This window comes from Panicum hallii, chromosome 4 (genome assembly GCF_002211085.1).
Source record: "Panicum hallii strain FIL2 chromosome 4, PHallii_v3.1, whole genome shotgun sequence".
NCBI classification, from domain to species: Eukaryota; Viridiplantae; Streptophyta; class Magnoliopsida; order Poales; family Poaceae; genus Panicum; species Panicum hallii.
The window spans coordinates 11,905,499-11,922,738 of NC_038045.1; the positions used below are offsets into that span (position 1 = coordinate 11,905,499).

General features: G+C 46.2%; 1 protein-coding gene and 1 pseudogene across 5 annotated transcripts; one reads left to right on the forward strand and one right to left on the reverse strand.

The window, feature by feature from the left end:
• Window positions 1–3,883: 3,883 nt before the first annotated feature.
• On the reverse strand, window positions 3,884–5,299 carry LOC112890355 (annotated as a pseudogene).
• A 1,555-nt stretch (window positions 5,300–6,854) lies between these two features.
• On the forward strand, window positions 6,855–16,400 carry LOC112891040 (CMP-sialic acid transporter 1). 5 transcript variants are annotated; one of them, XR_003228397.1, is made up of 9 exons: window positions 6,855–7,016; window positions 7,609–7,692; window positions 7,825–8,039; window positions 8,810–8,888; window positions 9,386–9,555; window positions 9,694–9,880; window positions 15,726–15,803; window positions 15,898–16,139; window positions 16,220–16,400. XR_003228397.1 is itself a non-coding variant. In XM_025957936.1 (9 exons), exons 1-9 carry the CDS (start codon window positions 6,966–6,968, stop codon window positions 16,000–16,002), a joined length of 876 nt encoding a protein of 291 aa, XP_025813721.1. In that variant the 5' UTR covers window positions 6,855–6,965; the 3' UTR covers window positions 16,003–16,291. The 5 variants fall into 5 exon arrangements, 3 of the variants coding, with proteins under 3 accessions (XP_025813721.1, XP_025813720.1, XP_025813722.1); XR_003228398.1 differs by having other exon boundaries at window positions 15,898–16,117; XM_025957936.1 differs by having other exon boundaries at window positions 7,825–7,902; window positions 7,996–8,039; window positions 15,898–16,291.
• The last annotated feature ends 840 nt before the right edge of the window (window positions 16,401–17,240 follow it).

Consider the following 17,240-nt stretch of genomic DNA (forward strand, 5'->3'; position numbering starts at 1 on the left):
GATACCCTTATGCCCGTCCGACGACGAGATGTTCCCCTTCCAATTTAAAAGGAAGGAGTTCCCAATCAGATTGAGTTTTGTCATGCGGTCAACAAATCATAAGGTCAAACAATCCTAAACGTTGGTGTGTACCTACCTGAGCTGGTTCTCTCATGGCCAACTATATGTTGCGATGTCTAGAGCCACTTCGAGAAAGAACATCAAAATTCTCGCGAAACCGCCTAATGCTGTTGAGGAAGACGACGGACCTAAAAAAGCGAGAAGAAGGGTAAAAGGAATGAGAAGGAGAAAACAAAAAAGAATGAGAAGAAATATATACCAACTAGGAATGGTAGGTTTACGAAAAATATTGTATATAAGGAGGTCCTAACGGTACAGTACAAAGGTAATATATAGTACTAGTTACTGCATATAACATGGTGTGAGGTGAGCAGTCATTCACAATCTTTCTTTTTTTATCCTGACAGGCAGATCATTTAATTGTTTTTTATCATGGACATTTATATATTGGGACTCGGGATGTGTATGATGAAGGATTTGCAACGTCACAGAAAATGATCACGGACCATGTGGTGAGTGATCACGTACTTTGCTACAGCTGTTCTTGTATCTGTATTATGAAGCTCGAGCAATATTTGATCGCCTATTTTTCTTGACATGTTTAACATATTTATTTTACTGTTGCAGGGCTTAAATTTAGGAACTCCTCCAGAACAATTTGGAATCGTGATGCACACACAAAAAAAGGTCCCATTAGCTAAGCTGACATCAGCCCAGAAGTAAAGCAAAACGTCACTTGCCCAAGTTGGATTATGCTCTTTTGGTTCTGGTGGCATCGCGCAAACGTGCCGACGCATATACTATCCTGTTGCCTCGTGCCCTCAGCGAGTCCCTTAATCTATTGCTGATTTAGTTATATGCTTAGCATGCTTAGACCGGCTTCTAAGTTTCTAATTCTTGTAACTCACTTTCCATTACAATTATTGGAATGTTGTATTGTTGTTTCTTAAATTTGAATTCTCAAGTCTCGACATTATTTTTAAAAACTTATTTATCATGCTACAACTGAGAAAATATTTTGACTAAGGGCCCAAAGCCTCCAGTTTGCCTCTGCATATGTATTTATTGCACAGTGTATCTTTTTGGAGTGTCTAAAGTATATGACTGTACATGAGCTGTATATGACTTGGTTGGAGCCACAGCTGGCATCTGGAATTGGCTTCTTATTTTTTTGGATTATCATTAGATAAGATGCAGGACCTGGGAATGGTTTGGTTCTTTTTCGATTGTTTATTGTGATCAGCTATGTAATGCAGTCGACCGGGGGTGTATGGCAGTGCTCGCCGTGGTCGTAGCGGTGGCCGTGCTTGCTGTGGTGGCCGTGGTCGTACTGGTCACCCGTCCAAGGCTAGCTGCCCTTCAGCTTTCGGCCAGTTGGCGTCGCCCAGCGGCCCAGGCGTTGGTGATCCGTGTCTCCGTCATAGTATATGATGTCATCACCTAAGCGCATGCGAACACACGCTCGCCTATTCCATTTGTTTGTTTGAAAAATTTTCATTGTGTGCTGTTGCAATGCACGGGCACAAATCTAGTGATATATAGTTCAAATTCCGAGATATATATATTTACTCAATTTAGAATATAGTAGCATCAATTTATTTTGGCCGTGATGCGAGGCGGCGGGGTCGCACCGGCTGTGGAGAACGGCGTAGGAGGCGGTGTGGGTCTAAGGTGGCGTGCCCAGCAAAAGCCGGAATAGGACGGCGGTGGCCGGAGACGAAGGATGCGAACGGTGCGGGTACGTTATGGGCTTATGGCTTCCGAGTTCCGACTTCATTACGGTGACGATGGTTGGCATAAGCGTCTCGAGCAGTGACGAGCGGCTGATAACGGAGAAGGCATGCTGCGGGGGAGCGAGCGTTGACGCGTGGAGGAAGAAGAGATCATGGACCACATCGTGAACTTCTGTCATGGGCTTCGTCTCGCAGCCTGGCCACACTACTCTTCCGTCGTTTCAGTAATAAACGGTGATTTTATCACCTCTAACTACGTATAATAATCGCTCTCATGTATGGTGGGGCTTGCTGGCAACAAGAGCATGCTTGGGACACCAAAAACCAGCTCTACTCCACCAGCTCACCTTTTGGTAACTCCACTCCATCTTTTTTACGAAAACTTGAAGCTGATGTACATGCTTGGGAGATTGTGGTGCTCCAGCTCCAGAAATATGAGAAGTTGGTAGGAATAGTCTATTTTGCCCATGGTGGTTGGCTGGAGGGTTAGGTTGTTTTTTTTTCCGCTGCTAAAGATCACAATAATGTTCCAATATCATTGTTGAACCAAATAATATTAAAGATCACAATAATTATGGTACAAAAGCAATATTTTCATTACAAACTAATTTCAAGCGAGAGAGAGTGATGTGGCCAACTCATCACGAAAGACATTCATAGTTGGGCCGTTGACTGCGGAAGTTGAACCATCGGGCGCCGCTTGTGAAACGGCATATTTGTTGTATCTTTCCGGTATTGTAGCAATAAAATTAGGATCATGATCAAATCAAGCAAAGTCTTCATCTTCACCTCCCTTCACGAATGAAATTGTGAAGGATCATGGTAGCCACAACAATTATTTTTTGCTTGTACATGGGATATGGTGGAATCTTCCAAAGAATTGGCCACTTCATTTTCAATAATCCAAAAGATCGCTCAATCACATCATGGATAGATGAGTGAACCCGATTGAACCTTTCTATAGGAGTCTTAGGTTCGGTACCTCTATGCCATTCCGATATATGATACCTTTTACCCTTGTAAGGAGCAAGGTAGCCAAGACGATTCGGATATCCCGCATCCACAACATAGTATTTTTCTAAATTTATATAAAGCAATATGAGTCATGGATTAATGGTAAATGTTAAACACATAAGTATTTTCAAACTACACGCATGTTACCTTGTGGAGGATGTGGGAAAAAATCTTCATCAACTCTGAGTGCATTGTACATCACACTTGTATCATGCATAGCTCTAGGGTTTCCCATGGAAATATAAGAGAAGCGCATGTCAAAGTCCCGTACTGCTAGAACATTTTGAGTGGCTATACCCGTTTTTCCAATATATCTCACTTGCTCCTCAGGTGAAAGTTTTACATGGATATGAGTGCCATCAAGTGCGCCAATACAATCTTTGAAGTGTGGATATGCACATTTGTCATCTCTTATTCTTTTATGGACTGTGGAGAAGTTAGGATTTTTTGGTCTAATAAAATCTCTTGCCATAGCCATCAAAGCATTTAGAACCTCATCAAATTTCCTACTAATAGTTTCTCCTGAATGCTCGAATCTATTTTGAGTTTTCCTATTAGACTCATTTCCAGCACATGTGTATAGGAAAATAGCAAGCATCTCATATGTGCTCATGTGCATAGAAGATTGCAGCCCATACCTTTCCACTAACACAGTATGGAGATCCAAAAATATTTCGTTGCTCATACGAAGTTGTCCGTGGCATTGTCCAAGAGTATTCATTGTCTCTAGCAGCCATCCTGTATCACTAACACCAGATGTCCTTGGTTGGTTTTTAGCAAGGTAGAGGCTAACATATATTTGAGCAATTTCTGCACCATCCAAAACAAGATTCCAAAAGACCTCACTTTCATCAGTAGAGTCATCACTATCACTCTCACTTTCCTGCAGATGACAGGCCATATGATAACAGAATAAAATAAGTAACACATATGATAAGACATAAATAAAATGATCACACGACAATAGTTGAAATGACAATAGTTTGATACATACCACAATGATCAAATGACAAGACATAAATAAAATAACAATAGTTCAAATAAAGAAAAAGAAAATATGGAAAGAACATAATTCCTCAATTGCTATACTTGGCATTGTACTTCATGCGAAGCCAATTAAATCTAATCTTATTTGTAGGTAAGGTCATGAATATTTTCCTTTGGTTCTTCTTCACAAACAACTCTGTAGCAATGTAGTGCTTATCTGTATCGTAGCCTGCCTCACATTCCAACACTAGGTCCATGACTTGTTGAACATTGACTTCACCTAGTTTTTTAGATGTAAAAGAAGAGGCTAACTCAGCAATCTTAGTTACTTGCTTTTGAATAACTAGTGCCGTGCCTATTCTTGGTTGCTTTGCTGGTTAGTTTCTTTTATTTGCCAACAGAATGGTAGGAGAAGGAGAAATCTCCTGGGGATAATTTGATTCATCCCCAACAGCAGCATCATGGTCACAATCATTAGAGAACTTATGCAAATTACCATTGTCAGCATCAGCAGGGACATCTTGAGATGGCGGAATGATGGGATTAGAGCTCATAGAATTCCAATGATCTGATTGATCATTAATTATATCACCAAATATCACTGATAAATCAACCTCGTTTTGCAATGGTTTTTTCCTAAACTTCCCACAACCTGGAATTTCCTAAAAGAAGACAATTGGTGTTACTAAAATTAATTGAACTAATTTCCTGAAAAAGAATTTCTCTGGACTCACCGCTTTTGCCTTCTTCCACCACTCATCACACATATCAATAACACCTCTTGCTCTATCCCATCCTGGCCCTGTTTGCTTCCTCATTAATTTTTTCCAAGCTAAAAAATCGGGCTTTAACTTATCCTATTTGTTCTTCGTTTGTGGCTTGGACAAACAAATTCCTGTGAGGTTAAAAAAAATCTTCTATGACCTCATCATAACCTACTGAGTTCAAATGGGTATTCGGCCTATTCCCTTTGTTAACTTGTTTGGCAAACAACGAACATATAAGCGCCGTATTTGCATCAGTCCAATCAATTGAATCACCCTGATCAATATTACAGTAACCACTTTATAGCATTTGCGCTAATATGTCTCTACTCATGTTGCCTGCTCACTATACAGTTCAACCAACAACTTCATGATAGGAAGGAAAATTTTTACCGTATCTTGCACCTTCTTCTTGCATTTGCGCTATGCCATCTCTTGGGCGATTGCCTGGCTACCAAGGCCATCCACATCTTGGCCGGCTTGGCTGCCAAGATCGGGCATGCCCTGGCTGGCGCCCAGGGCACCATGGCCACGACCAACGCCTAGGGCAGCACGGCCACGACCGGCGCCCAACGCAGCCCGGCCCCGGCCGCTGCCCATGCCGCCCGATCCAGCCCGGCCACGGATGTTGCTTGCCCCGCCCATGGAGCTTAGCTCCTCTACTTCGTCGCCGAGGTCGCTGCTGCCAAGGCCGGCCGCAGGAGCCGGCGGAACAAATGGAGAGCGAGCACCGGCAGACATGGAGGGCGCAAAAATCCTTTGGCAATCATGGGGGGAGGCAAAAATCAAACCAGGAGGAGGAGCTTATGAAGGATTTGACTCATTGGGTGGACGTCCGTGCTCGCTGCCATCCATTTTCACCGGAGGAGTGCCAGGAGGGGAGGAGGGCAGGGGGCAGCGGCGGCGCTAGGCTAGGGGAGGGGGTGCAGGGGGCGCCGGCGGCGCTAAGGTAGGGGTAGGGGGCGCCGGCGGCGCTAGGGGAGGTGCAGGAGGTTGGGCCGGCGGCGGTGGCGCTAGGGGAGGAGAGGAGCGTCGGGAGGGGAGGGGGCCAGGTGGCGACGGGATGAGGGGAGGAGCAGGAATAATCGAACCGGTACATTGTAATGAGTGGTACGGTGGGTAATTACCTCACAACTCCATGAGTTGGTATGAAACCAGTTTTTTTGAGCACCCCTTGAGGTACTCCAAAAAAAACGTGGATCTATCCCTCAACTCCACTTTTTTTGTGGAGCTGGAGTTGGTGGAGCTGTACATGTTTGGATGGAAATTTTGTAGAGTTGGTGGAGTGGAGCAGTTTTTTATGAGTGGAGTGCTCCCAAACATGCCCTAATTGGAGTCACGCGTAACTGCATGCTGCAGTGTCGTAGAAGGAATGAGTACTTGTAACTTGTACCTCGAGCTCTGTGCAAACCAAGGCTCAAAATAAATCACAAAATCTATAATTTACAAACAAGCATCCAAAATAAATTTTAATTGCATCATAATTCTAACAATGAGATCTTTGAAACAAGACTACACTTGATTATACTTGATTCAATTTTTTAGATATTTTCTAGTGAATTGGAACATTTTCGTTATAAAGGTAGAACAATTGTTCTATGTTCACAATAAAATTGATCTACCTCCATGAAAAAAATATTCTAAGTATAAAATCATCCAAATATATTCAAGTATGCTCTTATTTTAAAATTACATCATAATAAATACAACAATATAAGCGAAAATGGCATGTAGTCTAGTGGTTACAAGAGGCTCAGTAGCACCTAAGATTCTGGGTTCGACTCCCCGTGGGAGCAAATTTTCTAAGATTTAACAGCGTTGTGCTTTCAGTGGTAGACGACATTTCCATCGATAACGAGATGGCTATGGTGACTTCGTCAATCTTGAGGATTTGCCGACTCAGTCTTCAAAAATGCTCATAGGGGTAGGATTTGTGTACGCGTGTTCATAGGAGTGAGTCTGCGTATATCGTGAGTGTCTGAATTGTATATGTAATAAAAAAAATACAACAATGTAAACGGATTTGATTTAAATATATGGTCTGAAAAATATAACTTCTTTTACATGTTATACATCTCTCTTTGTTGTTGGGCCGCGTGCCCACTTCTGCGCGGAGTCGGTGCAGCGAGACGTCCGGGCCTAGTCAGGTTTATACGGTTGTGGGCTGGAGATTTATGTAGAGGTCCGTGTATCGATGGGCTTTATGTTAGGAGATGGAGATTTATTGGTCCGCGAGAAGACGGAACTAAAAAGCGTTACAGCGGCGCGGTTTCAGGGAAATAGACAATAGGGAAGTTAGCGGGGGTAAAGTGCAAAAAACAAGTTCATCGTGCTCAGCTAGTCAGTCAGGTACAGAAAGAGTGAGGGAGAGAGACCTGGGCAGCGCCACGGCGTCGAAGGGTACACGATGCAGTGGTACTTGGTGGCCGCGCTCCTCACCGTCCTCACCAGCTCCCAGGCAATCCCCGTTTTTCCCGTTTCGTCTTCTTGTTTCTGAGCCGATTTGATCAGGGAAGCGGCCCAGATCTGTCTACAGCCGGGTTTTGGTTGCGCGATTCGATTGCTGGGTAATTTGGGGTGTTTATTATCGAGGTGCGCGGTGGAATGGGTGGCGGAGGTGGCCTCAATCTGCAATTCCATTCCCGATTGTTGTCGCCATTAGCCCATTACCATATTGGAGAGAAACACACTTCAGACGAATGTTATCGTGGACTTCTGGGATTGCCAAATAGGTAGAAAGATGTGGTCCCCGGGCGAAATTGGTTGTAGGAAGCTTGGTATTTGTTATGTTGTATTGTTGTGAGGTACATGGCGTCGTTTTGGTGGATTTGTGGAATGGGACATGATTTGTCCGTGAGTTCGTGCGTGAAAAACTTTATTTGAAGTGAAGAATCATGGTCACTGACCAGTTTAGGTTCTTAGGATGGGAGGCAGTAGGGTTAACTCATAATTAAATAGGCCTTGAATGTTGCACGTGTGTTGGTTTGACTTTGTTTTCTTAATTTATCAATCTCCTGTGTTAACATTACCCTTTTCCTGACTGTGTGCAGGGTATATTGACAACTCTCTCCCAGAGCAATGGCAAGTATATGTATGACTATGCAACCATTCCCTTCCTAGCAGAGTTCTTCAAGGTAAAAAGCTGCAGTTCTCTTCATTCTTAAGCTGCCGTATGTAAGGTGTTTGGTACCCTTATACCCGTAAATATACTGGACAATGTTTTGAAGTTGAATTTCTGTGGTAACATTACCCTGTCCTCAACGCAGTTGTCTGTATCAAGTTTCTTCCTTTGGAAGGAATGTCAGTCTTCATCTCCACCAAGGATGACAAAGGAGTGGAGGAGTGTACGGCTATATCTTGTTCCTTCAATAATATACCTCATCCATAACAATGTGCAGTTCGCAACCTTGACCTATGTTGATCCATCTACCTATCAGATAATGGGAAACTTGAAAATTGTCACAACCGGAATTTTGTTCAGGTGTGTAACTTGTCTGTTCACTAAAATTTTCATTCTTCTGTGCTTTTTAACACTATTTACATGATAGAATCCATATTTCATTTCTTATTATCCTTTGGATCCAGTCCTTAAAGTGGAATTTGCTTTGTCTTAATGAAACAAAGATTTGAAGTGCATAAGTGAAATAGTGGGATGATTCAAAATAGTTCAAGCAGTAGGGAGTTTAATTTGTTTTTGTTCTTGCCGTTAACAGTTAGTTCACTCGACGCTAGCACTACCAATTATCATCTGAATACATCCTTCCATTGTAAACAATGTTTAACCCTTTAATCTTTTGAATGTACAATAATTGTGACAACTTATTTAATAATGGTCTCGAACATGAAAAGAATTTTGTTGGCATATATGTGGGTAGTTATTCCCATGGTTCCATTTTCCTAAACATCTATCTTACCGTTCAGTATTTTCAGGCGATAAATGACAACTGTTCCATGTTACACTGCCTAAGCAGGGCACTGAAAATGCTTACACCTTTTTCTTGGTTTACTTGTCAAAATAGTCAGATTTTTGCGTGATGTTTGCGCACTTTGTTGTTTAGCATCCAGAGATGTGCTTATTAGTATTTTCATAAGCTTATGCTTGTTTCTTCAAACTTATTTTAGACTTTCGATCTGTTGCTAGCAATAAATAGAGTCTACATGCTAATCAAACTGTATTCTGTGTTTTTGGTGCTTTATCCTTCTTCCCCTTAATTAACTAGTCCTCTTGCTTTCTCTCTGCAAATCTACTAGGCTTGTCCTAAAAAGGAAGTTGTCTAATCTACAATGGATGGCAATTGTTTTGCTTGCTGTTGGTACAACTACTAGCCAGGTTTGTTAATAATATTATGAAATAACCCTCTTCATTTTCATCTCACAATTTTTATTCTAAGGATGATTTGTTTTTCACTTGAACTTCTTATGTCTTGTTTCTCTTTGATGTAAATTTTGTGAGCATGTAACCAGAGAACATCTGGCTGCCATTTCTTCCCTTTTTTTTCGAATTTTGTCTACATGCAATATATATGCTCCAAGGCATAATTTCTTCTGTATGTAAAGTAATCTAATTTCAGAATCTTAACAAAATTACAATCCATCACATAATTGCTAGATAAACTAGAAGCTTTGGGAAATTTTTAGGCTATCTAGTTAGTTGATCCGAGGTATTCTTTTTTATATATGAATCAGTAAACTAACATAAATGGATTTGGTTGGCATCATTTGCTATTTTTTTAACTAAATAGTATTGGATTAAATATTCTATGTAGCTTAGTTGTACTTGTTTTAGCTAATAAATTTGGGCTGAGTTTAAACTTGTTGTTTTTTCAGGTCAAAGGATGTGGAGATGGACCATGTGATTCGCTTTTCTCGGCACCATTGCAGGGTTACATGCTTGGTATACTTTCTGCTTGTCTTTCAGCACTAGCTGGTGTCTACACAGAGTACTTGATGAAGAAGAACAATGACAGTTTGTACTGGCAAAATGTACAGTTATATACGTAGGTATCTATATCTAACACTCGTCCATTTGTCTGAAATTTCACATACCAAAAATCCAGCGTGCAGCAGTGTGTACTTCTTTAGTCGCCAATGTTCTTGAACAAACACTATTTCTTATCCATCCTATGTGTTGTCAGGTTTGGAGTTATATTTAACATGGGGTGGCTAATTTATGGTGATTTCAAAGCTGGATTTGAGTTGGGTCCATGGTGGCAGCGCCTATTTAACGGCTATTCTGTCACAACATGGATGGTTGTGTTCAATTTAGGGTCCACTGGTCTACTAGTATCATGGTTGATGAAGTATTCAGACAATATAGTCAAGGTGAGATCACTGGATTCCTTTCCATTCAAGTGGACTATGATATTCTTTTTTGGTTGAACTGTTTTAGAAAATTTTGGTATTTTGTTTTTCATAATATAAGGACGTGCAGATCAGTTATGACAGAAACAACAATAGGATAAGGGATAGCAGAAAATGTGTAGTTTTAATTTAATTTTATTTCCCAAACAAACTACATAATTTTTTATGATTCCTTTTCCACTGCTGCTTCAAAACAAGCACAAAAACTGCAAAATGACCCTCCTTATGAGTGCTGCTAAAATGATTTGAACTCACTATTTGTAACTAATGCCTGTGATAGAACCAGGGGTTCTACCGCGGCTGCGTAGGTGGTAGGAGTAGGATACTTGTGGCTGGGGCTTGAACCCCCGGCGGGAAGGTGGCGCCGTGGTGCAGCGAGCAGGGGAAGGCGGCGGCGAGAGAGGAGTCGTGAGAGAGAGAGGGAGGCGTGCGTGAGGGAAGGCCCCGTGAGGCTAGGCAAAGTATTTGCCTTGCTTAATTAATTCCGAAACTGTTCAGAGGTATTTATCCCTCTCCTAACAAACCTGATCCTATTCTTATGGAAACAAACCAAAGTATCTAGGGTAAGAAATCTGGGCAGCAGCCCCATGACCGACAGCTTGGCCTAGCCACTATCTCGACCCCGGCGTTGATATGTGATGCCGGTCATAACATCTCTCCCTGCCTGTTCAGACAGCTTGTCCTCGAGCTGAAAGTCGGGGTTGCGGTCCCTGAACGACTGGAGCGGCTCCTATGTGGCGTCGTCGCTGGGCAGGCCGTGCCAGGCACCCCGACGAAGCTGGGCGTGCAGGAAGAAGACGGCTGTCCTGGACGGGTGGTATGGGTGGTGGAGACGTCGGAGGGTCCCTGCGGAATGGCTTGAGCAGCCCCACGTGGAACACATCATGTAGACGGGCGCCGGCTGGAAGCTGAAGGCGATAGGCCATCTACCCCACGTGCTCCAGCACCTGGAAGGGCCCGACGTAGCGCGGTCCCAGCTTCCCTGTGGGCCGGGACTCCAGTGAGCGTGTCGGGCGGTGGAGGAGGCGATGCCACACCCAATCCCCCAACACGAACTCCAACTACTGGTGGAGGTCGTCGTATTAGCGCTTGGCATGCTGCTGGGCCTGGAGAAGACGCTCGCGAACCTCCACGAGGAAGGCATCGCGATCGCGCAGCAGCGTGTCCACCGCCTCTGTCTAAGCTGTCCCTGCGGCGTGAGGAAGGTGCGGCGTGAGGAAGGAGAGACGGCGTGGCCGGCCATACACCACCTTGAAAGACGTGGCGCGGAGGGCCATGTGGAAGGAAGTATTGTAACAATACTCCGCCCACGGAAGCCAGTCGGCCCAGGCGCGCGGCCGATCCCCCGTGAGGTAGCGAAGGTACATTGTGATCACCTTGTTGACAACCTTGGACTGCCCGTCCGTCTATGGGTGGAATGCCGTGCTCAAGCGGGTCTTGACACCAGCCATCTTGAAGAGGTCGAGCCACATGTGACTGGTGAAGGCTGAGTCACGGTCGCTAACGATGGATGTGGGGAAGCCACGCAGGCGAACAATGTCGTCGAAGAAGGTGACCGAGGCAGCCGAGTATGGGTGATTGAGAGCGATGAAGTGCGCATACTTGGAGAAGTGGTTGACGACGGTGAGGATCACGGACCTCCCATGAACCTTTGGTAGCGCCTCGATGAAATCCATCGAGATGTCAGCCTACACCTGGGAGGGCACGTCAAGGGGCTGAAGAAGTCCTGCGGGCTGCAGGGTCGGCGTCTTGTTGCGCTCGCACGTGGCACACGCTTGGACGTAGTCCTGGACGAGCGCCCTGTCGCCGGGGATGTAGAAGCCCACGCGTAGTCACTGAAGGGTCTTTTGGATCCCCTCATGGCGGGCTGGCGTAGATCATGCTGCGCTGGCACAAAGATGCATTTGCCGTGGAGCAGGAAGCCGTCGTCGGTGCGCCACGGTGCCTCGAGGGAAGCGTCGCGCAGCTGCTGTAAGAGGCGGCCTGCCTCCTCATCGATCTCGGTGGTGGCGCGGATCTCGTCGAGGAGGCTGAACGAGGAAGCCGAGAGGGCATGCAGCATGGCGTCATCGGTGCCGCAGTCGGAGTCACGACGCGAGAGGGCGTCTGCCGCGACGTTTAGGCGGCCTGGGCGATATCGATAGCAAAGTCGAAGCCAAACAACTTGCTAAGCCACTGATGCTGAGGGACAGTGGACAACTGTTGATCCAGGAGGAACTTTAGTCTGTAGAGGTCGGTGCGGACAAGGAAGCGGCGACCCTATAGGTACTGCTGCCAGTGTCGTACAGCCTGCACCAGGCTGATGAGCTCCTACTCATACGCCGCTAGCTTGTGGTGGCGAGCGGTGAAGGGTCGGCTGAAGAAGGCCAGCAGCTCGGCGTCCAGCCCCAGGAAGCCGCACATGCCCCTGGCCAAACGAGGGTCCGGCCAGGTCGAGACGGCATCCACCTTGTCGCTATCCATAGTGACACCGTTAGCGGAGATGACATGGCCGAGGTAGGTGACCGGCGGCGCCCCGAAGGTGCACTTGGAGCGCTTCAGGTGGAGGTCATGGGTGCGGAGGGCGTCGACCTCCAAGTAGAAGAGCCACGGGCACTCCGATGTCCCTGCACGTGCTGTTCGTCACAGTTGTAGCAGAGACCCTGGCGGCGGCGCTCGATCATCTCGGCTAGCGTCAGGCGGCGAAAAGGCCGCAGGGGCGCGGGCAGTGCCGGTACCGTGGCCGGGCAGGTAAGACCGGCGCCGAGGTCGGGGTTGGTAGCGCCGATGGCGCCGCCCGTGGACGAGGTGGAGCAAGCAGCAGCATCGGCCGCTGCAGAGGCCGTGTGGGCCGCTGGGGCTGCAATGCCATGGTGGCCGTAGCGCGACGCTCGAAGGCCCGCGCGAGGTGCATCGCCGTCTACAGGTCCTTAGGTTCCTGGAGCTCGACGTCGACGCGGATGTGCTCGGCAGCCTTCTAGCGGGGAGACAATTGGGAGGTGTTGCACACCGGTGCGTTAAAGCGCTCCTGGTAGTTCTGGACCGTGTGGTGGAAAGGCAGCCGCGCAAGCTCGGCGAGGCGGTTGCAGCGTATCGGCAGCCCGAAGCGCATGTTGTAAAGTTCGGTGAAGCGCTCCTAGGATGGCGTGCCCTCATCCTATTCCAGGGCATAGTACCACGTCTGGGCCACGCCCGTGAGATGGTATGGGGTGAGCCAGATGCAATCGGAGGCGAGTGTCTGCTGCCCCCTAAAGAATTGCTCACACTGCGTGAGCCAATTCATGGGTCCTCGTGCCGTCATACTTTGCGAAGTCCAGCTTGCTGAAGCGAGGAACGCCCAAACCGGCTTACGTCCCGGGCGCGTCGGTCGCTGGAGACACCGGCGGCGTGGAGGACGGCTGCAGCTGCGCGAATGTTGGCATGGTGGGAATTGGGGACGGCGAATGGGGAAAATTGATCTGGTGGATGGGAAGTGGGGCGGATGGGGCAGTGGTGGCGGTGGAAGCGGGCGGCGCGGTGGGCAGGGTGGCGGTGGAGACAGCGGCGGCCGGGAACGACAGCGAGCCGAACCTTGGCATCCCGTAGGGCAAATCCTGGGGCATGACACCCGTAGATGTGGAAGCGTGCTGACTCTTCAGGGATATGGCGATGTCGGCCAGGGCCTTCGTGGTGGCGTCAGCGGCCGGGGGCTGCTGCTCCTCCGAATCCTCGGTGCCTGGCATAGCTGATACCAGATTGATAGAACCAGGGGTTCTACCGCGGCTGCGTAGGTGGTAGGAGTAGGAGACTTGTGGCCGGGGCTTGAACCCCCGGTGGTGAGGTGGCGCGTGGTGCAGCGAGTAGGGGAAGGCCGCGGCGAGTGAGGAGTCGCGAGGGAGAGGGAGGCGTGCGTGAGGGAAGCCCCGTGAGGCCAGGCAAAGTATTTGCCTTGCTTAATTAATTCCGAAACTGTTTAGACGTATTTATCCCTCTCCTAACAAACGTGATCCTATTCTTATGGAAACAAACCAAAGTATCTAGGGAAAGAAATCTATGCAGCAGCCCCATGACTGATGGCTATCTCGACCCCGACGTTGATATGTGATGCCGGTCATAACAGCTTGTAAGGTGAACTGTATTTTTTTCTCTATATCAGTTTGCTGTGTTGGTATTTGTTGAGAAAATGGCTTACCTGACTGATCTGGCTCATTCATTTCATACTGTTAGAGTATATTAGGCAACTCCAGATATGGTTAGTTAAGGATTGATTGTAATCCCGGGATAACCTTTCTTATCTCTAAGAGAGGCCACTTGCCCTCCAAGCCATGTACTCCTATATATTCGCCCTAGAGGCTCAATGCAATATATCCCACGCATTATACACAATCTTACATGGTATCACGAGTCTAGGTTCTAAACCTAGGCACCGCGTCTGGATCCGTGCCCCTTCTGCGCAACAGGCCAGGCGCCCCTCTTCCTACTAGCGCCACCGCACCGCTGCCTTGAGCGCGAGTGCGTGGATGCGGAGGCAGATTGTGGGGTCGCCAGGCTACCGTGCCGTTGGGGCTGTCGGGCCACCGCATCGCCAATCGACACTGTCGATGGGCCGCTGCACTGTGGGGCTCCGCCCCTTCCCCGCTCCCCCATCCTACCTGCGCCACCGCACCGCTGCCTTGAGCGTGAGTGAGTGGCCGCGGAGGAAGTACCCGAAGGTTCGTCTTGCTTCTGCTGTTTTCTTTTTCTTTCCGATCAGAGATCGGTTTGTGTCGCCCTGCCGTTCGTCGCCACTCCATCGTCGACACTCACGAGGATGAGGTTGTCACTGTGCCTTCCTAGGCTGCAGCGCCGACGCTCGTGGTCAAGCCATCATCGCCGGTGTCGCCACCTTTTCAGGCGGTGGTGCCATCCGCTGCTGGTCCTCGTCAAGCTGGCACTCGATCCGAGTCCGCACCTACTACCGTTTTTCACGCGGACACCGCTGCCGATGTTGCTGAAGGAAGACGCCCAAGCGCTTTTCAACAGCCTCGTCTACCATCGCCATCCACCGCTCGCCGTCCTGCTGCTGTCATCGGCAAGAAGCTGCTGATTTTGTGTACTCGCATGCCTTTGTTGACGCTTCGGACTTGCGCCCTCCTCCACAGCTTAGACCACGTCCACCTCGACCTCCTCTACTTTGGCACTAAAGGGCTATCATCAGCATGAGCTACTCCAGTCGAAGCATTCACACCGGCGTTCCGACTGTGGGGGGATATCTCCAGTGTTCTCCAGTCTGTCCGTTCGTGTTGCTACCGCTACGACTGCGGGAGGGATGTTAGAGTATATTAGGCAACTCCAATATGGTTAGTTTAGGATTGATTGTAATCCCGGGATAACCTTTCTTATCTCTAAGAGAGGCTACTTGCCCTCCAAGCCATGTACTCCTATATATCCACCCTAGAGGCTCAATGCAATATATCCCACGCATTATACACAATCTTATACATAGTTTGAGCATGCAATACGTATATGCCTAAGAAGGCATGGAAATTAAACTATCAGTACGTCCTGTGTCAGAAATAAGGATTTATGTATTAATTCATAGTGCTCGAGAGTCGAGACAGGATTTTTGCTCTATTGAGAATTGCTCTTTCCGAACCTTTGTATGAATTGGTTTAGAAAATTAAATTTTTCAAAAGATTGCCTGGACTCATTGGCTCTTGGAAAATTTAATTTTGTTGAAGCTTGCCCTGAACTCATTTGACCTTATTAATATGATGGTTTGTGATAGTTACTTATTTTTTCAATTTTATGCATTATTTTGTCGTCACCCGAAGTTGAAATGTTGTGTCATGGAACTCTGTTTTGGCAGGTGTACTCAACTTCAATGGCCATGCTATTAACGATGGTTTTATCTATATACCTTTTCAGTGTGAAAGCAACAATTCAGGTGCTTTTGCTGTATTCTAATTTTGCAGTTGGATTCTGGTCCTTGTTATTTACTATTTTGTACTAACACATGCTTTAACCCCATTCTTATGCAGCTTTTCTTAGGCATTATCATCTGCATAATTTCGTTGCAGATGTATTTTATGCCTGTCCACATGCTTGTTGAATTGCCACAAACATTACCTGTTACATCAAAGTAGGCTTATGGCATTTTAGCTAACCTGATCAAAGGGTAGAACACCGTATATCTGGGGGCAAGAATCTGTTTGATTGACCTGTTTGGGCAAATTCGTGGCTGGAATCTCAACTGCTGTGGTTAGTTTCATGATCTGAAAAGGTGAATTAACAGTGAAGTGAGCTTGTCATACCAATGTATAAAAACTTTTAACTCCTAGAAACTCTCCTACTGTTTTTCAGGTAAAAGATGGGAGGCTGATTGGTATGATTTTGTCTTAGGGAAAGGAAATCAAAGCAAACTTTTTTCAAATAGTGCAAAACTGTCCATTACTTATATCCAAAATTGACATTATTGATAGAGTAGATACAAAACTGGCAAGTGCAATGAGTTATGTCATCTTTGCAAAAGTGTGTCGATTCTCTCCATGTTCACCGATTTTTTTTTTGCTTACATTTTATTTTCATGTAGCTATCTGTTCAGGAAATATTCAGAATGAACGTGATCAAGCACATCCTCTTTATGTGCAAATAAAATTTCTTTCTTGAAACATGGAATTCTCCTCTTAAAATGACTACTTAGAAAACTGAAAGAAATGTATAGCCAAGAATAGGATTTCTTGTGGTTGAGCCTCAATCATGCAACCAAGTGACTGGCATGGCTTATTGCAATATCTCAGGCCACCGCCATATGGTTATTGATGTAGCAATGTAATAAGTTGGTAAACTCGTGCTTGAAAATTGATGCTAGTTTTATTGCCCGGCCCCGTTTTTGCTAGTTCTAGTCCTTCAAAGAGTCCATTGAATACTGTGCCTACTGAGATTCAGTTACTTCATATTAGCCTGTATAACTAAGTATAGCTTGTTTCATGGGTACTAGCAGTACCTGCTTGGCCGCTTGGGTTTCAGGTCATCTTGACTGAATATCTGCATGTGGGCCTGTGGCCTTTAGAAACATGAGCACTATATTGCATCTTTTTGATCGGCAGGATTGGTCCTGGGATTCTTCCCTCTCCCTCAAGAAAACTTTTTTTTTTTGAAGTAAAAGATATACAATTTTTGCTAGGATTGGTCAAAGGATATTGCTCCAATCTTGCTAGGATTGGTCAAAGGATATGACTTGACTTCCCAATCCAGATATACAATTTTTTTTGAAGTAAAAGATGTAAAATTTGCATATTCAGTTTTCTCCCTAGTTTAGCTAGCCAATGATAAATTGTTTTTCACTTTAATTTCGTGAGTGATAAAGCAAGGGAAATCTGTC